Below are 25,686 nucleotides of genomic sequence, written 5' to 3' on the forward strand. Positions count from 1 at the left end.
TTTAGGGCGAATCGTTCGATAAACATCGCGTCGAATTTCCGGCGAATTTGATCGTAAAACAACAACGGAGTGATTACAGGAAGTAAATACGATCGTCTGAAGTGTAAACGTCGATATTGTTTCATATCGAGTGGGCTAGCGGTTCGATTTAAACGGTATCATAGCGAAAGAATATAATCTCATCGGCGGTGTGGCGAGTAATTCGATTGAATTTCCCCGAGCAGAAAACGAACCTTTTCGATATCGTTCGACACGCGATTTCGAAAATTCAATTACGTCTCATCTTTGATTCGCGAGCAACGATTCCCTAATTAATAAGCGATTAATTAATTAATATCTTCAAATTGAGTTAACGTGCAACCGTGGAGTTTATGTTTACTCATCGATAACATCCTGCGAACACGGCTGTCCGATATTGTTTGCTTTTCTGCGGGCAGAAAATACGACTGCGCCGGGTATTTATGCACTTACCTTGCTAGTTTATTATGCGATTGGTTATACAGTTACAATAAATATGTTAATGCGAGCCTGCCGCGCGTTTTTGGGTCGCGTGGATTTTATACGATGCAAGCTGCGAACGACGCGGCGACGTGACGATGTCGCGTGGAAAGTATAACGCCAGAGCTTCTGTTAATTATGATTTTTATTCCTGCAAGAGATGGCGCGTGGATAACGAATTCCGCAATATTTCATACAGTACGCGGGTGGGATATGTTGCAACGTGACGAATATTTCTTACGGATAAAATCGGAATGATGCAACGGATACAGAAAAAATCCTATTAGCGTGCGGATTTTTTCATTTTGTAAAACGTTCCCTGGCGCCAGACCAGGAATTATTAAATTGTTATTCGATCGTGAAATTGACAATATCAAATCATCTTCGAAATTTACACTTATCTGTAGTATCTATATTATATCTGTATTACGCACTTGTCTATATTTTAAAATTTAATCTTTCTCAGTTATTATATAGTATAGTAGGTATATATGTATACGTATTACACAATAGTATAATGGAATAATAATATAGCATTATATATGTAGTATTAAAATTAGACAGCGTACATACATACATAATTTCTTTCATAAGAACGAATCAAGATCTGTCCAATTAGTTCACTCTAGCGCAGTTCCATGTATCAATTTTTTTTTTTTATCGCGATCCACGTTTTTGACGAAAACTCAGATTTCTCGTGCTCTTCGTTAAAACGTGGTGCATTCCTGAAATCAAGAGAAGTCGATCGCTCCTCTTTCCCCTCTTTTCCTCCCTCTTCCCCCTTTTTTTCACGTGGCCTCGCACGTATGTACTCGAGTTCCAGAAGTCGATAACGTACTTTCTACACGCGATCGTACCTATTCGTCCTCATTTCCAGTGCAGCGATAATGTACCGCCTACGCGCAGTTATCGTACATATTAGTTAGTTGAACGAGCTAAGCCACTTCAATACGCGTTCCGCCGTACTAACTTCGTCTTACGACGGCGGCTTTGGAGGCCGTTTGTCGTTCATCCTGCCGATGCATCGATAAGGATCCTCGATCTTCGAGTTTCCATCTTAGTTCCACTACTACCACCTTCACTTCAAAATATATTTTGCGCAATTTCTATTCCACACGTGGACGTTCAACCATGGCACATGATTTTTTTCGTTAAGAAACGAGGACCGAGAAGGAAATTTTTCTCTTTCTTCGTCAAGTGTATTTGGCGCAGTGCTCGGGTAAAACAGGTCGTTTCAGCTCAATTTGAGGCAACGAGAGAGTCGCAAACGCTTGTAATATTCGGACACAATGGCGCAAACGAAGGGGAAGAAGAAAAATTGTTGAGAAAATACGCGAGAATTCGCCGTCCGGCAGCGGCGAGCTTCGGATTCTTACCACAGACAAAGACTCGGCTTTGTTCTCCCCGTTTGTATGAAGAAAAATGTTTTTCCGTGTAACGTCAGGTGCTGAATCAACTTCGTCCGATGTTTGTTGTGCACCTACATCGCGATTGTCCCGCAAATGTTAACTTAACCAGAAGGAAACACGTTAAATTGTCACTTGTACTATGAGCTTTTCAGAGACTTTCGTCACTTTCGTCATGATCTCCGTCTTCTCACGTTTAGTTTGTCTTGAAATATCAATAACATTGTAATTTACATTTTCAACGATACGTACAATCATTTAACAATCAACATGCAATAATTTAGCTGAAATTGATTGATCAGAGATCCCTGTTTTTTCATTTGTCTTGCAGAAATTAATAAAATTAATAAGTTCAACGGAGATTTGTCTTTATCTTTGTCCTAACTTCGTGATTACAGAAGGTTGGTCGAGATGATTCGATTAGGACAGGTTAAGAGTGAAAATCACTGTTGACGCGAGATCGTGTAATCACCCAGTATCAGTTAAACTTGACTTTGGTTTAGTTTTAGTTAGCTTTGGCCAGCGAATTAGGCAGACCCTTGTTAGTTACTGTTTCGTTGATTGCGAAAATGCAGTACAAGCAACGCCGATTTAACTAATCTGACATAGTAACGCAAGTTAAGATCCTCCGTGTCCGGAACACCTTCGGTTCGAGGAAGAGTTTCCGTCTCGGCTGTTTGACGTTCGACGAACAAAGGCAAATGAATCATTTGCATCTCCGTCAACTTTGTTCAAATAAACGAATCAGATATTGTAGCAGCACGATGATGTCTCACTATTTTCACCATCTTTCGAAAAATATCGATTGCCGTTTCGAGTGTCAAAATTTTTGACGCGACTTATTTCAACGTAACGTGTATATAAACTCGTGCGTCGACTCGGTGTTAATCACTGTTTCAACACCGAGTGGCATTAACGTGAAAACACGCACAAGGACACGTCAAAGGAATTTTGATATCTGCTAGATACAAAATTAATTATCCCAATTGCAAATTCATTATTCAAATGATTCATTACTTGGAATTGGGAATCCATCGTGTTCATCGATCGAAATTGTTTAGTCCCGCATGGAATCCCAATTACATACTCCGTTGTTGTTGCATTAATTTCATTCCCCACTGATTTCGCCGTGTGATGGATCCACCGCCTCGCGCGATGATTAATAAATTAAATCTAACTTTAAAACGCCAGAGTGTCTCTGGTTATTCTCGCCCCGGGCTCTTTGCGCGTAATCAGCGCGCGTGGCCCGGAAGAGCTGACCGGGCGACAGTAGCCCAGGCAAAAAGTCGAGAAAGAAGCGGCACGCCCCTGCTACCTATTATCTGGCATAGTATAGCCGCTTTATATGCATAACGCGCTTACGCTCGCATTCGCGGTCGCGCGGAAGTGAAAAGGCTGTGGCGGACGACGAATTTACTGGCGAACCGGAGAAGCCGAGGGGGCTGTACGGAGCGGCGCGTTGCAAAAGGAAGCGTGTCAAACTGTTCACGGCACAATACATTCTAATGACTGTAGCTTCACAGCACAGCCACAAGGACTTTCACCCTCCCGTCCCGTCGTTTTCGTGCTCCATTCTTCTTTCGTACCTGTCGTCTACATACACTTTCCTAGTCATTCCGCGGGTTTTGTTGCCTCGTCTTTCTTTTCCTCTCAACCAACCGAGATCGATCTCCACTCGTCTCCCTCCCCTCAATTTTTCCCCTAACTCTTTCCTTCTGCTGCTTTTCGACTCGGCCGGTCGCGTTTATACCATTTCCTCGAGCGTTTCTCGATTATTAGGGGAGAAAAATCTTGGTCTCGCCGTCCTCCTTATCTATGATCCTTCATGCATATATTCAAACCGCGATCCGGCGAGGAGAAAAATCTCCACCGGTTCTCTGTCCCTCCGCCTCGTTCAAGAAATTGTTGCATATTAATTCGAACATGATATTATTTCCATCGTTACCCCCATTCGTCCGTTAACGAGGCTCGCATTACCATCCCCGGTCAATTTGTCAGTCCGGGTAAGATCGGAGTCGGTGGGTATTACTCGATTCGTTATTCGATGGATATCAGTTCCCCTAATCAAGTTATCGTGCACCGCGTAGTACCGCGTTTCTGTTCGCAAATACCATTAATATCCAATTAATTAATCTAGATTGTTAGAAAAATCGATTGTTGGAAAAACAATGTTTCAAACATTGGATAAAAGTTGGCCGAGATTCTTTTGGAAGTTTTATTGAAAAAACGAGCTGGAAATTTTATTGAAAAAAAAAAAAAAAATTTAATGCACAAGCTCGTTTCAAAGCGCGAAACTTCGAACGAGGCGTAATAATTCTTAAAGGCTTTAACAACCAGCTCTAATGATTATTCATGTTAATTCAACTTCCCTTCTACTATATTTATGAACGAAGATGTGCGGCAGAGTAATTTGCGGCATCGAGAGAACGACCTGTTCGCCGTTGCGTGCGATCTACACTCTGTATTTCTATTAACGACCCGTTTCGTTCCTCTTCCTTCTCCTCGTTCCGTGCCCTTCGAGGCCATTACGTGCTTACGCGCGAACGCACGCCATCGCACGACACCGGTCACTTTTCCCGCTCCATTTATCCCTCCCGTTACGATCGTTTGAAATTTCGTTTGAAAAAATAATTTCCGCCTAGTTTTCAAGCAATTATCGCCTACGAGCGAGGTTGGCCGGGCGCGTGCATCATTCCTCGAGTTTTAATTGCTCTACCGTGAGCTTTTCGGCCTCGATGCTAATGACATCTCGCGACATTTCTTATCTCGCGTTAACTCTCTACGACGGTATGTAACTTGCGAACGTTTCGATAATTTCATTTTGTCTACCTTTGCACTCGATGTAAGGGGAGAACGTAAATAGCTAAAATTATAAAATTTTTTATAATTGCTAGTAATTATAACGAACGTGAGTATGGTGTTGCATGACATATAATATAACGACGTAAGAGGAATAATGAAATTTCAAAAGAAGAAATTCTTCAAGATAGAGACAGTCGTGAGTCAGTTGGCACTCATTATCATCGAATTATTATTTAAATAATTCAGGATAATTCATTGTGAACTAAACTTCTTATTGCCTCTTACGAAAGTTTAGTCAAGATGGTAAAGGAAATTTTTCAGGAGATTGAAATTATTTATCATAATATACTATAGGATTCGGTGATTGCTTTAAACGAATTCGCACAATAGAGACAATATCAACAAAATTTCATGCTAAATGCCATTAATTATTTCGAATGCTGTATCATTTTCTTCACTCGCCATTTCATAAATAAATCATACAAGAAGTTACTGTGAATACTAAGTAATTTACTCGTCACGATTAATTGACAGTCTTTCTCTCTGCAATTTTTTTTTTATTTCGTCAATCGTGAGTGTAGTACAGCGAGCGTAGAAAAAAAATGAAAAATTGTCGATGCTTTGCGTGAAAATTGTACGACGAAAGAGCGTTGTGAAGGATAAACTTTAATCTTCAAGATCGTGATGAATTCGGTTATTGAACCAAAGTTATTAGGTTAGGTACTGAAGTTCGAGGAATTCACACAATTTTCGCAACGGGTCAATTAAACTAAACGAAGGTTAACGGGGATATTTATCGCGGGGGGAGCGTATCCGCGTTCGATGCGAATTATCCGCGTTTCATCGCGTGTCAAACAGGACGAAACAACGGATCGCAACTCACCTGGAAAATCGAACATCAATAATGACACCAAATGAGCTCCACCCGTGTGCCCGAAACGGGTGGACATGAAATACACACTTGATTGCCGGCGTCCTTTCGTCCTTTCGGTGGTGTTCAATTAACCGATGGTGTTAGAATAAATGGCAACGATTGTTGCGAAAACGCTGGCTGGTCGTTGATTCTCGGCATCCCTCACGGAGCGATTTAGTCCGTCGCGCTCGCGATCCTAATGCCTCGTCTCGATCTCTTTAAATCGTCCAACGCGCGCTTAAAGAGTTTAGCGAGTCGACATTGGGGTCAGACGCGACGTATCGCAGTGTCCCGAGTCGATATTTTAATCTCCGTGGCCTGGTGTTGCGCGCCGGCAGAGCCGGATTGTGGAGCCAGGCACCGGTGAATAAAAAAAAAGAAAAAAGAAAAAGAAGAGAAGAGAAAAAGGAAAGAGAGAGAGAGAGAGAGAGAGAGAAAACGAAGAGAAAGAGCCGGAAAACGCGGGAGGAGCAAGAAGAAGAGCTTCGAGTGAGAACGGCACGAAACGATCGCGAAAGTATAGCGAGTGATTAGTAAGATTTATTACGTTCGAGAAAAGGAGGAAAGGGGCGAAACCGCGAATAGTCAGTGAAAAGCTAACGGAGACAAGAATATTGAAAAAGGATGAACAGGACGGTGGCAATCCCTCGGCAAACGTCATTATTCCGTCGTCTGCATTTCGAAGGAGGCTTGGTCTTCCTCTTCCTTCCTGTTTGTCAAGCTCCTTTCTTACCGCGTCTTACTCGGCTGTGCGAGTTAATGCTCACGGTTGGTTAAATCGCGAGCCGTTTTGTCACATGTAATTGGCCGGAACGTGTTATTCACCTGTGATAAAAATGAAAATGCGTTGAAATTTACATACGAGGAGTTTCAAGTCTGATCGGCCAATGATATCGATATTTGTGAAACAGATGGGATTAATTACTCGGTAATTCTATGCCGCGGTGTACAGTTGCCGCGTATTCCCTGCGAATGAACAAGCCGAGCAAAATATTCGGTATGACGAATCGGGGAGGGGGAAAAAAAAAAACCACGTAACGTATAACACGCCCGTGACTGGAATAATAACGCGGTGGTATTGAGATCGAGAACCGGCGAGGTCGTTGAATATGCAAATCGGTGCGCATCGAATATATAACTTACCGGCTGTAACAAGTGAATGCATAACTCGTCGTCAACGGATAGAGAAATCGAATAAACCTGCGAATCGAAGAAAGCAACGGCAAACAGGAAAGAGAACGCGAGTCAAAAATTCAAATCGTGTCCCCGGGTGGTATTGATACGCAAATACGTGGTCGCTGGTCCTTTGAGCCAGCTGAAAGCTGCGGAGAATATCCAATGTAAACCAATGTAAATCGGCGAAATACACCATTGCTCTTCGTTTCGTCGCGAGAGAAACGTCGATCGTGTATAAAGCTCCGGCTTTTTCTTCTCTCCCCGATCGCGAGAAAAGCCAGAGGAATTAACTTCTCCCCCCCCCCCTCCCCCCTACCTCCCAGGGTAACCAATTGCTCCTTAATCGATGAAAGTGCCTCTTAATATGCCCTCTCGGTCGAGCCACTTTTAATATCGCAAAGTGTACGCTTTGGAGAAAGAGGGTAGAACAACCGGCTAATTGGCTGCCACAAAGTAGCGCGGAGGAGAAAGTAGCGAGGAATTAGAGCGGATCTTAATATTCCAGACGCGAGCGGACCGACACTCGTCGGGAATTCCTCGCAGCCTTGATCCGTCACGCACTCGAGTAACATCCTAACGTCCTGACGATTATCACTTTATCGCGATCGCGATTACCATTCCTCCCTGTAATCCTATCTTTTTTCTTTTTTTCGATTTTCTTCCCGTTGCTGCCGGCGGTGCCAAATTTTCGACGATTTATCTTGAACCCGCGATAAAACTCGTGAAGATTTTTCTGTGGTTATCTAATGCGCGGTCTGACGAGAGAGCATTTATTCTGTCGCACGTTTGTCAGAGACAAACGTGCGTATGCATGAGAGACCAACATAAAATCTTGGATCAGAGACGATGAATTGGCTGCAAGAAACCAGAGATTTTAATCTTCGTCTCTTGTATTAGCATGTATATGACGTAGTTTCTTTTTTCTTTTTTTCATTGGATTATTCTCTTTCTCGTTTTTACACGCCATTTGATTCATTTAATAAGATAAAATTTCGGTCCGGTCTTTGATCAGAGAAATTTTCCTCTCGTTTGCCTGTTTATTTGGAAAGATTTAACCTCTTGAGAGTTTTGTCTTATTTTGAGAATGTGCTTAATTATTTCTAGACGATGGCGAGTGTACTTGACAAAAACGTAGTAAATCCACTTGCTGGAAGATTGAGTTAAATTATAAATGATAAATTTTTTCGTGTTTCTTTGAAAAATTTTTAATTGTTATTTACAGAACTTGACATTTTATTCTTTTGAAAATTGTTCCGTAAAAAAGAAAAAACCACTAGAAATTCAAAATATGCACTAAGGAACTTGATTAGAGATAAATTTAATTTTTGCATTGCTTCAGATTTCTCCGAACAATTTCCATTATTTTCAACTGCATATTTTCTTTGTTTTGTTGCCTTGAAATATTCTAAAATGTGCTAAAATATATATAATTCTTTTACAAATAGCAAAAGCAAACTTCTTTTTACTTGATGAATATACTCGAAATTAAACAAAAGTTCCATCTTTTCACGACGAGTATATTAATTAAAGGGATTAAAAATATTAGGGATTAAAAAATTAGCCTTAAGTCCTTCATCTTGGTACCGCAGACTTAATCAGTTACTCAGTGTCAATTATCGCCCCGTGCCAAAGAATAGATCCTGTGTCTATTTTTTCCACATTTTCCGAAACGCAATCTCCCCTTTCGTTTAGTTTTCACGTCACTAGGAGTGTCCAGTCTCGCAGTTGATCCAGGCGATCCAGGGGAAAAACCGACTATCGTTAATCAATTAAAGCAATCATTCCGGTTCGAAAGCTCGAAATTCGATTCCCCCGGTCGAGATCCGTCCGATAGGTCGATCAACGATCCGTTCGCCTGTCCAGTTTCACTGCGTGAAACGTTGCCGCGAAAAAACTGCGTTCACTCTGCAGATAGAATCGCAGCGAGATACGCTCAGCTTTCGATTATGCAAACGACGACAGTGTTAATTATAACGTGTCGTTCGTTGACTCAACGACCGCGCGATAGATCGCCGATTCGCGCAAACAAATGGAATAGTTAGAGAGGCTCGAATGATTTGGCAATTGTCACAAATCAATTGATTGATTGATCGCGATTTTCCACGCTGATTGCTGCGAGATTTGTGGATCGTCGCTTCATGGTCCATTGAACGTCTCCACGTATCTTCAGATTTAATTCTAAAATGGTACTGGAGTTACAGGACGTTCGTTTTATGTTAAATTAGTAAAAATTTTACCGCGTTTTACGTTCTCAGTGATAGAGGTCAATCATTTGAGTAGAATTGACAGACGGCTTTAGGATGGCATAACTCTGGTAATATTAATCGGAGCTGGCAATATTTGCGTGCGTTTGAAAGGTGACATATCACGGAGTAATTAAAACCAAAAAGCCGTGATATTTGTTTATTCGGTCGAAAGTTATTGCGTCTTGAAGATGAGTGAAACTAAAGAAGAAAATCATACGATACATTTTGAAATTTTCTTGCTAGAAAGGGAAGAATTGCGATTCATGTTGCTGAAAGAAATTTCTGATATGAACACGATGCGGTATCTTTCACTCAGCCCAATAAAATGCAATTAAATCGAAGATTCCAAGATAAAGCAGTATGACCCTAAATTGTCACGGTTCTGAACGAGCGAATGATGTCACTTGCGAGTTATGCTCTTATATTTCTTACGTAAGCTGTACGACACGATGAATATAGATCACGATGCAAACGATGTTTAATACGTGTCTATAAAACTCCACGATCAATGGACTTTAATGCGTCTCGTTGCCTCGAACGCAGGGCAAGGTTCTCGCCCGTGAATCAGAAAACGGTCAGCGATTTTCCAGCGAACGAAAAGAACACCAAGAAAAGTAGCAAGTCGACTCGACGAAGCTGCTCGATTTACAATCATCGCTCACGACAACATTCTTACTCCTTCCTCTGGCCACGGGGACAGAACGCACCTCCGGGCAAGGTATTCAAGTCGAGCAGGTTTTTCGCATCTCGCGTCTAAATTGAAACGTATCGCGTAATTGCCCGGGCGAGGAAACTTTGGCCGGCATTGTGCGCAAACTCGATTGCTGAAAGGTTAAAGAGCCGGAGAGCACGAGTATCTAGTTACTCGATCGTTTCCACCTTTTCGCTGAACAAGGCTGAAACTTTACATTATTCGCGTATAAATAATCTCCCGTAAAGTGTTTTGTGCGCTGTTTCGAAGTAGGTTCCCGACTTGGGTAGCGAAGGCGTTATCTTGTAAGCGGCATAACAGGGAGAGCCGATGCGTAGTTCCATTTAAATAAAGACCCATATTGCGCGGCAACAAAAGAGATCGCATCGCGAGAAGATAGTCCTCGACTTAAGCTACTCGACTTTTTTCTCTATCAATTTGTCGCTGTCTCTCTCTCTCTCTCTCTCTCTCTCTCGTGGCGAAAGGAGCCGGCGCGGCTCGTTGAAAAACATTGTGGAAAATTGAAGCTCGGATGATAATCACGAATATTTGGAAATACGCTTATTATCATTCCACATAGCGTGATAATATTTTCGGTGGTAGAAATTATCCAACGTTCGTCGAACGTTGATATTTCCTTTGCGTCGTAAACCGTGTGAAAACGAATGGCATATCAATGCCTCTCTCTCTCTCTTTTTTTTTCATACCAATTCGAAGCGTTGCACAAGCGTCACTGGCTGAAAAATACGAGAGGCGACGCGATTACACGGGGATTTAAACGAGTTCAAAACATACCCGACGAATAAATACGTCGCTGCAATTTCGTCGGCCATTAAAAAACAAAAATCGCCGGTAAACGCAAATCGAACCACAGTCGTACGCGGCCGCGAGAGCATATTTACGAGGAACAAATTTAAATATTCGTTGCAGTAGTACGCGAGGAACAATATTTGTATGATATAGGTAGATCCTCTGTAATTAAATTATTCTCCTTAACCCGGCTGACCGCATCGACCATGGAAAAGTACCCCAACTACGCTGGAACATGTTTTGTACAAATATAATATTTGAACACTTGATACAACTTTTAGTGGAAACTTTTAGTCAGATATTTTAAAATTTCATTGGCTGCGCAGTGAGAAGTGATTGTAATTAAAATTAAAATCGTATTAGTAAAATTTAAAACATACGTCGTGTTATAAGCTAAAGTATAAGATACTATATATATTTAATAAGGAAAATAATGTACAACTTAAGGATGCTTAAAGTCCGCTTTTGACGTTGAGATGTATTAACGCAACTTGAACGACACTCTGATCTCCGCAAAATATATACTTGTTCTAAACATTTCCAAATTACCTTCCGCATGTATATATATATATTTTCATATTTGAATTGAATTTGAACCGCGGACCAGAATTTTTATCTTTGAAAACATAAGATAGAAAGTTGCTTCAACTGTGAAATGTCATGGAAAGTACACTACACCATCGACGTTTCATACATTTTGTAGTGCCAACGTATTAATTTTATGTCAATCTAGTCGCGATAACGTCCAAGTATTTTCTCGCAAGCAGCCACGTTCCCACGAATCCGAAAAATCGACCATTAAAATCCGCTGAAGAAACGATCGCTTTTCCACCCTATTTGCTTCCTACCCCCGTTTCTCGTTACCATCGTTCGGTCGACGAACCTTTCTTGTTCTCGTGACGCTCGTCGTAAATGGACATGGCCGTGGTTGGCACGACACGATGGTTACACGCACGACTCCTTAGAAACCCTCGTGGCCTGCCCTCGTTTCTCTTGCCGTGGCGAACCCATTAATTTGCCGGTAACGAAGCGGCCATCGGAGGAGCCCGGCTGCACTCGAAGGTCGGCCGCGCAAGGGAACCATCTCAGGAGCGGCATCAATCCCAATTCCGCCTTCGGAAACAAAAGTCCGATAGCTTTCGCGATCGCGTCGTAGATAAATAACAAAGACGTGCGCTGCTCCTTATTATTCCCGCGTCGCTCCTTTCGTCCCGCTGCGTGCTCCCTTGTCCACGCGATTATCGACGCCCCCGAAAAGAGCCACCCTCTCGTTAGGCCCGGCAGAGAAAAAGAGAACCCTCTGGCCATTTCCCTCGCGTGGATATTCCATTTACCTGGAAATAAAAGAATCTATCCGGCAAAGAACCCCTGGAACTCGGTACGAAAATAAAAGAATCTATTTCGGCGAGAGTTGAAATTGGTATTTCCAAACGTACGATCTGGGGGAAATAGCGAACAGAGATGGAATGGTAAGTAAGCTCGAGCCATTTTCGGCGAACCTTCCACTGAACGAAGACTTGTCCCTGTTTTTCTTTTGGAATATTGCGTATTCGAAGTCGATGAACCACTCCTCAAGGGTCACATCGTGCAACTCTGATCTCCAAAATTCGCTCGTTAAAGTTTTCGAATCTTCCAAACCTGGCTTCTTCGGAACCTGTACTCGCTCCGGCATTTTTGCAATATTCGAAATCCATGGGACGAAACTCGGGTACTGGAAATTTGGAGATCAAGTACATCCTGTCCTTTAAAACGTGAAAGATCAGGCAACGGTTTTCCTACGATATATAACGATTTCTTGTTTGTTTCACAGGTGTTTGACAAGCATAACCGCGGCTACATTACCGCATCTGATCTGAGAGCTGTGCTGCAGTGCCTCGGCGAGGATTTGTCGGAAGAAGAAAGTACGTACACACCTGTTTCTCTTGTCTGTATATCTCGAGTCACGTGTAGACGACGTGCATACTTTTCCATCTGCAAACTTTAGCCTTTTGCTCGGAACGAACGAATCTTCGATTCTTCGCGGGTTTCTCCGTTCTTCGATCTGTTTGAAGTTGATTTCCAATTTTATTCGTTTGCCCGGAATAGATAAATCGAGGATTCGAATGAATAAATCGAAAGGACGTACAGAGCGAACAGTTCTAGATAAATAAAGTAGAAATGGAAATAATAATGAACAATGCTGGTGGTAGAAACGGCGGATGAATGGAACTTCACGGCGTGACGTGGAGCATGTTCAAGGGTGTTTATTGTGAACACAGAGGAAGGAAGGGTGGGCATAGAGATACGCGATATTCGATGCAATGGATGGAGGTACTTTAAGAATCGAGGAACACCATAAGCGAGCGATATGTACCTTCGCGAGGGTTGTGATTCCGAAGTTTTTATCTGCCATAATTCTGAGATCCCGGGAACTTTTTGGGACTCCAAGTATATCTCTTCCGGTCTATTTACCATCACGAGACAAGAGTATACACAGCCGCGCCTGAACGGCAAGTAGAACAAATATAGTAGATTGCGCCGTCACAAGTCAGACAACGAATCTGTACAAGCTTCAAGAGCTTGATTCCAACAACAGAAATTAATTTGATGCTACAATTGTATCACTACAAACAAATCAAGCGAAGAATTTTTTAATTTCAGGAACATAATTCTCCAACTCCTGAGACGAGTCATTTTAACTTTATGGTGTAACGAATATCTTTTATTTTATATTTATTACTCTCGAATGATTGATAATAAGTAGGTATTCATTACTTGAAACAGCAATTGCAAAGAATCGATTTAATAATATAGATGTGTCATCGCAAGTATAATGAAAAATTTTTTAATTCTTCAAATCTCCACTGTGTGTGTGATATTTCATATTTTATATTTATTACCCTATTTATTACCCGATATATATATATATATATATCGTTTGATTCATTACTCGAAACAACAATTACAAGGAATTTATTAAAATAAATTTAGACAGAATAAAATACGATTCGCAAAAATCGTCGGTAAGTATTTGTGTCACTTTGTTTTAAATTGTTCTAAACAATTGAAGAACAAGCTTTTACCCGTACATTTTAGAAAAAAATAAACCGTAATAAATCCATCAGATCTCTAAGCAAGATTGCCAATTAGTTTCTTTAACCAATCTGATGCTGCTAATGTGAAAATGCGCCGTTAATTGTACTTAGCCAGTTGCAGATTGATCAAACGATACCCGGGGATATTGAGATTCGTCGTTCGTAAACTATCTAAACTAGAAACGAGAAGGAGATCTTCCTCGTAAAGGAGAGAGGAAAGGAGAAGTTTCACGGAAAGTTTTCGTCCGATAGCAATTCCCCGTTTGTCTTTCGTTTTCGCCGCGACAAATCGATTCCAATCTCGCGTCGCGTTGGCTAAAACGCGCGAACGAGGGATCGAGCGTAACGATCTATCCGTCGTAACGAACTTCCGCGCGGGAAACTTTCACGGACACGTCCTCGAAATCGTTCCTCCGCGTCGTTAAAAATCTTCATATTTATTCTCGCAGAGTTCCGCCTATCTTTCACTGTTTCATCATATCAAATTCCGCAGAATTTTTCATCAGAACATCGCCGTGACTCCTCCTGATTTAATATCCAAATTCCGTAGAATTTCTCCTCGAAAAATCCACGGGAGCGTAAGCCTGTAAAAAATGCAGCTGCTTTCGCGAGAAATAACTCGATGCAAAATTGCAGTACGAGCAAGTCCGGAAGAAACGAAGGGAGACACGAGAAAAAAAGCAAAGAGAGAGTAAAAAAAAAACTCCCTGTTCGCTCCCTTGTTTCTTCTTGTTATCTCGCGAGATTAGCTGACACGCGTGATCTCTAATTTCACTCGAAAGAGTTCCCTCGTCCCCCAGAGAGAAACGAACAGATCTCCCGTTCGTTCGTCGAAGAATCTCACTCGAGAAGAATTTCGCATTCGTTCCGTTATTGTGCGTTTCGCTGGACTTTCGCGCGCAGTTATGCCCAAAGTTCCCTTGTTATTTTTTCCGTTCCGTCCAATCTCGCGAGCTTTTTTGCAATTTAAAACTGCACGTTCGCGTCGTGTTCCGCCGTTTCGGGCCGGAGGCGATCGCTTGGCGAACTCTCCTCGCGAGACGAGGCTTTTCAGTTTGCGATCGCGCGCGGAACGTGCCTTCAAACTCGGAGACGACTATTTCCTTTTTTTTTTTTTTTTTTTCATGACTTGAGAAAAATTCGCAATACCTCGCGAAAAATAGCTGCGGAAGATATTTCCTCTTTTCTTCCTCGCGGAAGAATGGAGGACGTTTCTTCTTTATATTCAGAGCACCCCCTCCTCGTCACGAGGGGGCGTTGACGCGTGAAAACTAAATGAGAAACGTAATGAGATAACTAATGAAATAAGTTTCAATTTGTTCCCACACTCTGTGACGTCATCCGCGTCTATGCACGGTGAAATATCGCATCGCGTTTTAGCGTTTCCACGATTTTTCCACGATATAACCTGAAAGTCTGAAACTTCACTCGTACGCCCTACCGGTGGAACTTCTTTGCGCCAAAAGTTCCGATTTGAGAAGAGGAGAGCTATAAATCTCCGCGAGTTTTTGCTGCGTTCTGCTTCCATTTTGTTCCTAGGTGTAGACTCAAATAAAAATTTACACACTCTCGTTGGCGCGAGCGAAGCGCCGAGAGCCAAACTGGACTAATTTTTTTTCATCGATCGATCTTCCATTTCGATTTTATCTCCTCAAGCTCTGTTTTAGCTCCCGGCGTCAGTTTGAAAATTCGCTCGGCGATAGTTTTTTTTTTCTCGTCAGGGCGATCAATCGTGCCGTGCATGAACCTGATAACAAACTTAACTCGCCAGTGAGATGACACTGACCACGTAAAAACAAACGACGAGACTACTCTCTCGCTTCCCTGTCTCTCTCTCTCTCTCTTTCTTTCTCTCTCTCTCTCTCTCTCTCTCTCTAGCCTTACGAAAGTTTCACGGCGGACAATTAAGATGCATCTCGTGCAAATTTGTTGAGGGTTGTGTTAATAACACGGGCCATTCTGATGGTAAATTGCACGCGCGCGCGTTCATTCTCTCTCCATTCTCTTCATCACACAGGACAACGTAATAATCCATCCAATATATGGGATGAGGTTACTAATTGACCGGAATCAATTTGTCCTGTACATGGACTTCTGTGTGCGTATTAATAATTGCCATGGGCTATGAAGCCGATTACGATAATTGCCCTTCGAGAAAATTGCCAATTGTATAATTCAGAGGCGGAGTAGTCGTAAAATGTCCATTACTCTCACGCGACTAGCTACATAAAACACGTGAATCTCGAGGAATCGACGAGAGGCGATCTCGAGGTTTTCAAACATTGATCCTTCAAGCATCGATCGTGATTGCTTGTTACCTGAAATCATTAATTTATCATTTACTTTGGAGTTGGATTGGACGTCACTTTAAATTTTTACTGCATTCTCGTTTTGTTACATTTCTCACACTCCTTAGTTTGGAATGAAAATTTTTTTGTTTTTCATTACAAGATGTTGCATCTGTTCAAGTTTCTATTCTCTGCTGTATTTTTGCGATCTGTGGAATATCCTTTCCAATCTGTCTACGATTCCTAATAATTGTAACACTAAAGTAGAAACGTAAGTAGATTGCGTCGCGCCGAGTCAGACAGCAAATCCCCTAATTTGAAGAACCTCGTTTCGCAGGCAAAAGATGGTTTAGCATCAAAATTATTATTTATTGCAGCGTACTCGAGAATGTGCTGCAATGTTTCTTAAAATTAAAGGAATAATTATTTATGAATATTTATATTATTCGTTTGGAGAGTGACGATGTAGGTCAACGAGGATTAAGGGATGGGTCACGTTATTTTCATTCGTGGCAGTTTTTAAGAAGAACCTACGATCGTTATTGGAAAGACTCCTCCGACTTGTTTCGTACACTTACAGTGAACGTGATCGGAATTAATAGGGCATTAACGGCTACCGAGTAACTTGCGTATAAATCGCTCGCGAAGGATCGTGGGAATTCGCAATAACGCAGCTGTCGCAGTCGCAATGGATTAGCAATTGTAATTGAAATTAAGATCAGGCAGGATAATTACTAAAACACTCAAGTAGCCAGCCTAATATGAATATAAATCAGTTAGAAAGTTAACCCTTGATAAGTGGTAAGTTGATAACAAGTCGAAACCATGGCCAATGGGAACCGTGGGTTTTCGTGAAAATTCATGCGAGCTTGTACCAATTGTCTGACGGTAAAAATCCGAAGATGAAAATGGATGAAAAGAATCGGTGGAAAATCCATAGACGTATGTAGGTGGATAGAAGGCGGTCTTTTCGGAGAGAGAGAGAGTTCCACCCACGGGTGGAAATTCACCTGAGGGAATTCAAAAAAAAAAAAATAAATAAAAATGACCAAGAGCCAGCCCCGCGACGAGCGCGAAACACGGCGGAAAATTCCACGGAAACGAAAGAGCGACAAAAACCAGCGGAAGAGTGGAATTAACGGGTTGATGAGGGAATTAACGACGATAGAATTGGCGCGCGAATTTATCGAATTGTCAAAGGGAATTAAAATGGAAAATTGACGGACGCGATCAGCGCCGCGGTCTGACCACGAACGTGGTCGTTTCCCCACTTTATCTTTTTTTCATTTTTTTTCCTTCTTTTCATTTTTTTTTTTTTTTTCTCCCGCCCGCGCATTACGGGTATCGCGAGGGGCAAAACGGTCACATTATCGTGGTGTTTTTTTCGCGCGGGCGAGAAAAGCGCAGGCCGGGAATATTAATCGGCGCAGCGCCCGTGTTCCACCAGCTAATATTTCGGATTTTACGGAAACGAGAGGCGGCGGAAACCGCGGAGCGCCGGGCGAAAAATTAAATTGCCGCGCGCTGCCACGCCGCCCTGTCAATTAGCATACGCACGTCCATAGGCGACTTTAATCAGGCTAAATGCAATATTTGTCGTGTCAGTGAACATCTATGGTGCGTGCGTTAATGACGTAGATATTAATTTCAACTTTCTGTCAAGCCACCTGGCTATTCAGCGGTCAGACCTGCGCGATATTCCAGCGTGTTCCGTCGGCTCTAACAAAGGAATTTTCCAAACGAAAGTTTATTGACGGCAAATAAAAAATCTATAGATTTAAAATGCGGACCGTTTTTCGGCGAAAGAATGGAAAGAATAGAGTTACGCCTATTGTACCTATTACAGTATTTTCATGTTTCGAAATTCGTGGGGATTTAGCAACGTAAGAAATATCTACATTTACAGTGGGTAATAATTAAATAAATAAAACATATTCGGACAAACGAGGTTCAATTTGAAAATAAAAAAAAAAAAAAACAGTGGATTTAAAAATGTTCCAGGAAGGGGAATTTGGCATGCACCGTGTGACATTTTGCAATAGTATTTTCAAAGATTCTTCTTGAGTCTGTCGATTTATACCTTGTTGAACAACGAGAGTACAATACATACAATACATACGTGTAAAGCAGACTAGAATTTCACGTATGTAAAGAAAAAGCGCGCGAGATAATGATAAAGCGAAAAAGGGACATAATCGCCGATAACTTTCAAATCGTACCTATCGAACGGAAGATGTAAGCTGCTTTTTCCGTGTGTTTCAGTCGAGGACATGATCAAGGAAGTGGACGTGGATGGAGACGGCCGGATCGATTTCTATGGTGAGTTCGATTCCCCCGCCGTATAAGTTTCTAATAATCAGAGAAAAACGCGAACTCTAGCGTGTCTGCTCTTTGCTCACTACTTTCGCGTACATCGATCGACGCGCGTTTGCTTGGGAAAAAAAAAAAAAAAAAAATAGGAAAATTTCTGAGACGAAAAGAGAGTCCCAAGAAATCCGTAGAAATCTCGCCGCCGACATTCGAGATATATACGAAACGAAGAAATTCTTCCCATTTCTCGCTTTCCCCCATTTAAATTCCACCCTTCTGTTCGAGCATCGCACGTTCGACTCGGTAGCTTCCGCCGAGTTATGCGAGCACAGTTAGGCGACGTGCATCTGGCCGCCATCTGCGATAAATCGAAACATTTCGATCACGATTACCCGAGCTACTCCCTTTCCGATTCGCCAAATCCTCCGTTCTACCTTTCTCCCCGCGGCGAGTTTTCTTTTGAAACGACACGGAACGCGAATCGATCGATTCGTCGAAGGTTCGCAAATCGACGTACATCTCCGAGACCGTGCACACTCGCGAGAATGGAGTAATAGTTTACGTTTATCGAATTTGTTACGCTGGATATGTAGGAGGACGCGTTCCAAAGTATCTTGCCTTATTTATGAATGCCAGATGCAGATGGAAAATATTTCAATGCGAACGAGAAATATTCCTTCCGGACTAAGTAAATTCCGTTCTATGGGAACGAGTTCTCTCTATAGGTGGATACGCGTGACGATTCCGTGGCGAAACGGAAAGTGAAAAACGTTGGACGGAATCCACGAGCAGAGGGTTCCCACGCACGTAGATCGTATTAGCAGGCCTATTTATTTTTGTAGCGTTTTTAAGGGCACGCGGCGGTCGCCGAAACCTCACTAGAGGACATTTCTGTTCTAGAATTCGTGCACGCGCTCGGCGAGCCAGGCATCGACGACGACGAGGAGGACGAAGAGGAAGAGGTGTTGTCACCAGGCTACTAGGATTTCACCAATATTCGTGTCTGTGTTAGATAGAACGAATCAACGACGAGTCAACGGTTGTCGGACGATCCCGCACTTCGTCTCGCACTCTTTTCCTTTCCTCTGATGTTCACTCCGTTGCGCGTACTGCTGCGATTGTCGCGGATCGAAACTCGGTCAGCTGTTGTTTGAGCCGGAAAAGGGATCTTCTTCTTGCGTCTTGTTCGAATCGAATCGAGCGTGAAAGATGGAAGCGTAAAGAAAGAAAAAGAGAGAGAGAGAGAAGGCGCAGGAAATTTTGAAACTGGCGCCAGCGCGGAAGATGGTTGCGTTTCGAATCGAAAGAGTGCGCCATTGTCTGACTAGAGGCGACGGCGCTAGTTTCAACCTGGTAACGTTGCAACCTGGCGTTATCTCTTTCAGTGTCAATGTCAGAGGAACTTTATTCGACAAGCCCTAATCGCACCTACCGTAAGATCCGTAGATACACCTGATGGGATTTTATGTTACTCGAAGATTAAACGAAACGTATAAACTTCTTCTACCAGCTCGAAGCAACGAGCATGTCGAATTACGTGTTGCAGCAAGGAACAATTTTCTTTCCTTCACTCTGTCTTCTTCAACGATTGATCGTTCGAAAAAAAGTCTGTTTTGTGACGCTAATGTTTTCCGAGCATCCTGCTAGCAAATACGCGACGTGTAACGTGAACGCGAAGGAATCAGATCGCGTTTCGTGTAACACAACGTCTTAGCAAACATCCTTCGTTAACTGTGCTGCAACGTATCTACCGATAAATCTTCGCGAACCTGCGCGAATGTTTCGCGAGGCACGAGAGGTTGGCGAGAAGAAACGACGGAGACACAACGATCGTGCTCCTTCTTTGAGATGAAACGCCGATTCTCTCGGTTGATTAGGCTGTAATCGAGCCTTTTTTGATGTCTGGGTCGCCTGCGTCAATGTAAGAGGAAAAAAAAGAAAAAAAAGAGAAAAAGAAAGAACAGGCGACCGATCGATAATCGACTTCTTCTTCTAACATATATGGATTTTTCGATTTTACTCTCTCTCGTCTAATCTAACAAGTCACGCACCATATTTCTCAATGTAAAGTAACTTAAGTGTTAAGAGGAACCAGCACCACAATAAATTCGATATATTTGCGATTGCGTTATGACGTGCATATCTCACTAGGGATATGACGACAACGATTGATAGCAATAGCTGTTAGGAACGCGTATCCGCCATTTTGGCGAACGCACGAACGAAACATACGTACAGACGGGGCAAGAACTTGCGCTTGCATTTTTCCAACAACTCTCGTTGTCGGTTAAAGCTATAGGAATTCTCGTTTCGGCAGGTGAGCGTATCGAGACCGCGAGGAGGAACCGTTCAGTTGTGAATTTTAAATCGATCTTGATCGCTTCGCTCTCCTTGAGCTTCGTACTGTGTACCTTATTAACGATATCTCACTGTTACGCCAAATAACAAGAGCCGCACGCTGTTTCAAATATTTTAAAGGATCTAATAAATCTACTAAACAAACGCTTCCTCGCACGTTGGTATTCTTTTTATTATACCTACACCCAATGAAGAAAGTAAATACAGCAAAAAGGGAGTAACGCTGAGTGAAATAACGCGAAAAAATAACAGAGCACGAAAAAACCCAGAAAATTAAAAAAATTTTCACCCGGTAACGTAGATTTCTCGTTACCGACTGGTACCGTGAAAAAAGTTGAAGATACAGCAAAAAGGAAGTAACAATGAATGAAATAACGCGAAAAAGTAACACAGAGCATGAAAACGCCCTGGAAAAATGAAAAAAAATTTTCACCCACTCTGTAATCAGAAATCTGCGTTACCGACCGGTACCGTGAAAAAAGTTGAAGATACAGCAATAAAGAGAGTAATGCTGAGTGACATAACGCGAAAAAGTAATACAGAATACGAAAAAAGCAGCAGAAAATATAAAAAAACTTTTGCGTCTTGTTGGAATCGCATCGAGCGTGAAAAATGGAAGCGTAAAGAAAGAGAGAGAGAGAGAGCGAGAGAGAAGGCGCAGGAAATTTTGAAACTGGCACCAGCGCGGAAGATGGTTGCGTTTCGAATCGAAAGAGTGCACCACTGTCTGACTAGAGGCGACGGCGCTAGTTTCAACCTGGTAACGTTGCAACGCGGCGTTATCTCTTTCAGTGTCAATGTCAGAGGAACTTTTTTCGAAAAAAAAGTCTGTTTTGTGACGCTAATGTTTTCCGAGCATCCTGCTAGCAAGCACGCGACGTGTAACGTGAACGCGAAGGAATCAGCTCGCGTTTCGTGTAACACAACGTCTCAGCAAATTTCCTTCGTTAACTGTGCTGCAACGTATCTGCCGATAAATCTTCGCGAACCTGCGCGAACGTTTCGCGAGGCACGAGTGGTTGGCGAGAAGAAACGACGGAGACATGACGATCTTAATAAAACAATTCTATTGATTAAGGAACGTAGAGTAGCAATCGCTACAACGATCGTGCTCCTTCTTTGAGATGAAACGCCGATTCTCTCGGTTGATTAGGCTGTAATCGAGCCTTTTTTATTGTCTGGGTCGCCTGCGTCAATGTAAGAGGAAAAAAAAAGAAAAAAAAAAAAGGAAAAAGAAAGAACAGGCGACCGATCGATAATCGATTTCTTCTTCTAACATATATGGATTTTTCGATTTTACTCTCTCTCGTCTAATCTAACAAGTCACGCGCCATATTTCTCAATGTAAAGTAACTTAAGTGTTAAGAGGAACCAGCACCACAATAAATTCGATATATTCGCGATTGCGTTATGACGTGCATATCTCACTAGGGATATGACGACAACGATTGATAGCAATAGCTATTAGGACCGCGTATCCGCCATTTTGGCGAACGCACGAACGAAACATACGTACGAACGGGGCAAGAACTTGCGCTTGCATTTTTCCAACAACTCTCGTTGTCGGTTAAAGCTATAGGAATTCTCGTTTCGGCAGGTGAGCGTATCGAGACCGCGAGGAGGAACCGTTCAGTTGTGGATTTTAAATCGATCTTGATCGCTTCGCTCTCCTTGAGCTTCGTACTGTGTACCTTATTAACGATATCTCACTGTTACGCCAAATAACAAGAGCCGCACGCTGTTTCAAATATTTTAAAGGATCTAATAAATCTACTAAACAAACGTTTCCTCGCACGTTGATTTTTTTATTATACCTGCACCCACTGAAGAAAAAAATGAGTCTGCTAAAAATAGATCGTCGAAATTTATACTGAGATTACCTGCTGGAACCTAATCGATCTCTAGTGATTTGCCAGAATTTTGCGAAATACAGAGTAGAATCTATCGTAAAAATAGAACTTAATTTTTGGCTTTGATTTCGTTTCTTAGAAGGACGAGTAAAATCTGGTATGCTCCTGATCAATTGCAATACACAACGTTTATTCTTTAACTTTGAATATAAAAATTATATCGCGATTAGCTTTCGATTGATCGCAAAACCGAGGATCAGTTTTTTTATCAATTGTACGTCTCGAGAAAAAAGGAAAAGAAAGAGACATCCGTATGAAGGCCCTCTTCCATTTGAGAGTAAAACTGTCGCGAGTTTCTCTCGAGAGTATTTCTCGCAAATGGATACTGCTTCTGAGAGTTACTGTCCGAGAGCATCGCTCAACTGTGTTGAGAGAGAAAAATGAAGAATACTCTCGCAAGAAACTCTCGAATGGAGAAGGGCCTCGAGGAACAAGATGATCAAAAAACTGGGCATTCGTATGATTCGCGTCAAAATAGTAGCGCGATTTTTCTTAAACGTTCATTTTTATTAGCGATAAATAAACTTACATATCTTTACAGTAACAACGTCCTTTCGTAACTCTCGGAAAATATGGTAATATCTATTCGCGAAAAAATCCATACAGATCGAGACTTCCCGTTCCTTCGTGTTCCTTCCACCTCGCCTCCTCTTCCCGGTTGAATGTCGCGTCATCTGCCTCTCGTGGCGTGTTCCGTGTCAAACGCGACACGCTTCTTCTATTACGTCCCGTAAATGGGACAAACGGTCAGGAGCTCGTCCCGGAAAGGCCGGTACGACGCGAGGGACGCTGTACCGGAAGGATCTACAATTTTGCATGTGGCCTACGTACGCACGGAACCGTACGCTTCCTCGAAGTAAGTCCTAACGATAGCGAGCGTACACAGCTGTCGAGCATGAACGAAACGAAAACGCAAGACGAGTTCGTAAAACGTAAGCATCGAGCCGAAGAATTTTGTTTCGTTTCGACGAACTGAACGGCAGCCGCGATATGGTCACCAACTGCGATCGTGGTCCTGTCTTACATCTTCAAGCGTCACCGTGTCATCCTGCTTTTGCTTTCTTTCGTTTCCCTGGCCTAACTTGGTGATCTCTTCGATGACTGGAGCGACCTGTCATCACGCGAATCCTAGTCAATCCGGCTGAACGTCCGGGACGATCGATCACGAAAATCGAGAAGAATCCAAAGTATCCAAGCACAATCTTCGAAGCTCTTTGCTTTCGCGAGCGACTCGACGCTTCCTCCTTCATCCGTCTTTTCTTTTTTTTTTTTCTTTTTCGTTTTCTTTTGTTTCTCACCGACGAAAAAACGGCTATACAATAGTCGAAAAATATGATATCCGCCAATGATTTCGAACCAGGCGACATACATGATGTATATATATATATGTGTGTGTGTATATATGTGTGTGTATGTGTGGGTAGATGTACGTATAGTTTTACCAGTTAAGAGGAATAAGCTTTCGTTTAATGATTCGTATATGCATATATGTATATATATATATAGTACATATATACCATGTTTCTTCGGTTTACTCGTCAGAGAAGCAATTATTATGTACACGTATATATTTACGAATATACGCGGCTAGGCGCAATGTTTCGTGTGCGTGCTGTCGAAGTAATATCGGCGTCGTACGGCTGAGAATTTGTCAAAACCTTCACTTCTCAAGTCCTTCGTTCTGCAATAATTGCGAGGTGCGTCGTTGGAACGTTCGTCGTGGACCGAAAAAACTGAGTTCGAGCTGATAAACGTACACCGTCGTCGATTGGTCTGCGTGTGTCTGGCAAGATCGAACAAGCGCGTTTCCTTTCTCAATTTTTCTCTTCTTCTTTTCTTTTTTTCCTTTTCTTTTTTTTTTTTTTTTTTTTTTTTTTTTCTTTTTNTTTTTTTTGTTTTACCTTTTCGCCATCTGATAAACGCCTCGAATCGTCAAGGACGACATTTTTCTTGACCGCAAAAAAATGAACGTCCTATCAATTCGAAAAATCCATTCTCTCTCTCTCTCTCTCTCTCTCTCATACATACACTCTCTCTTTTTTTTCCATTGAAAGACATCGTACAAAGAATCGCGTTCGATCGTCAAAAAAAGGAGGTTCGTCTCGACAGTGGTCGCGGGTACGACATTTTTTACAAAAGTTTTCGTTATCTTAAGCAACTAATCCTAATCGTTCACCGGTGCGAGACACCAAGGCTCGTTGATTCGTTAAATTACAATTATACAAAAAAATCAAGTGTCCTCCGTTTTTAAACGTTAAAGCTCTGCGGTCCCTTGAGCAGTCGAGGTTTTGGCGCTTTCTCAAGTCACTTTTCGTTTCTCCCGTTCCTCCTCCGCAGCACCGTCCGACTGTGCAAATGCGTTTACACTTGACGTCCGAATTTCCCTCTCTTCGTTCTCTCGCATCGTCGTGAGTTCCATTTTTTTTTTCTCCCCTCCGTTTTCCATTCGTCTCGCGTCCAAACGTTCCCGCAAGACTCCGCGAGTCACCGTCCGTGTGCTCTCAACTTGCAAAGTACAACCGAAGTCTCAACATGTTGCTGGTTATTAAACGCTAAGTGTGTCCTTACGTAAGTAACATTTAACCGCGCACAACGTTTTGCTTAAGTAGCTTACGAAGCGATTTATATCGTTAGACGTAGTCGAACGATCCGCGACGACGGTTTCTTCACCCGATCGTTTTGACACTCGACAAACAAACAAAGGAGAGACAGACTCGGCCCCGTCGTTGCGTTCGTCGACTCGAGCGAGTATCCTAGTCACGTGCGTCCGCGTTCCGCGACTCGCGGAAAATCAAAATCGTTTCACGACGCGAAGTCAAAACGTGTACCCAGTTGGAGCTTCGGCCCCCTTGGTGCGCCGAAGAAGAGAATCGTAAACGTTTGCGTTTGCGAAAGCAACAGTCTCGTCGACGAAGCTTCGATAGGTCGCGAGAGACTTCGCGAGACAGAGGATCCTTCTTCGAGAATCCTCTGCGCGTGCGCGTCGATCGTTTGACAATGAAAAGGAAATGAAAAAGAAAGAAAAAGGAAACGATCGAACGATCGCTAGTGGCAGAAAAAGTAGCCTAGCAAAATTAGTCCAAAAGACAGAGTACGTCCTCGTACAATTATATATATACATAAATATATATATATATATATATATATATATATATATATATATATATATATATATACGTTAAATGTCAGTTTTGTTTTCAAGTA

General features: G+C 42.3%; 1 protein-coding gene across 3 annotated transcripts in view; it reads left to right on the plus strand.

The window, feature by feature from the left end:
- LOC122537103 (calmodulin-like) overlaps positions 1–22,354 on the plus strand; it is a 78,610-nt gene extending 56,256 nt beyond the window's left edge. For all 3 annotated transcript variants that reach the window (XM_043670054.1, XM_043670052.1, XM_043670053.1), the window contains exons 5-7: positions 12,353–12,443; positions 18,167–18,223; positions 19,115–22,354. In XM_043670054.1, the coding sequence (XP_043525989.1) occupies positions 12,353–12,443; positions 18,167–18,223; positions 19,115–19,197 (231 nt within the window). In that variant the 3' untranslated portion in view covers positions 19,198–22,354. The remainder of the gene's footprint in view (positions 1–12,352; positions 12,444–18,166; positions 18,224–19,114) is intronic.
- The last annotated feature ends 3,332 nt before the right edge of the window (positions 22,355–25,686 follow it).

The sequence above is a fragment of the Frieseomelitta varia genome, unplaced genomic scaffold (genome assembly GCF_011392965.1).
Source record: "Frieseomelitta varia isolate USP_RPSP 00005682 unplaced genomic scaffold, Fvar_1.2 scaffold_886, whole genome shotgun sequence".
NCBI classification, from domain to species: domain Eukaryota; kingdom Metazoa; phylum Arthropoda; class Insecta; order Hymenoptera; family Apidae; genus Frieseomelitta; species Frieseomelitta varia.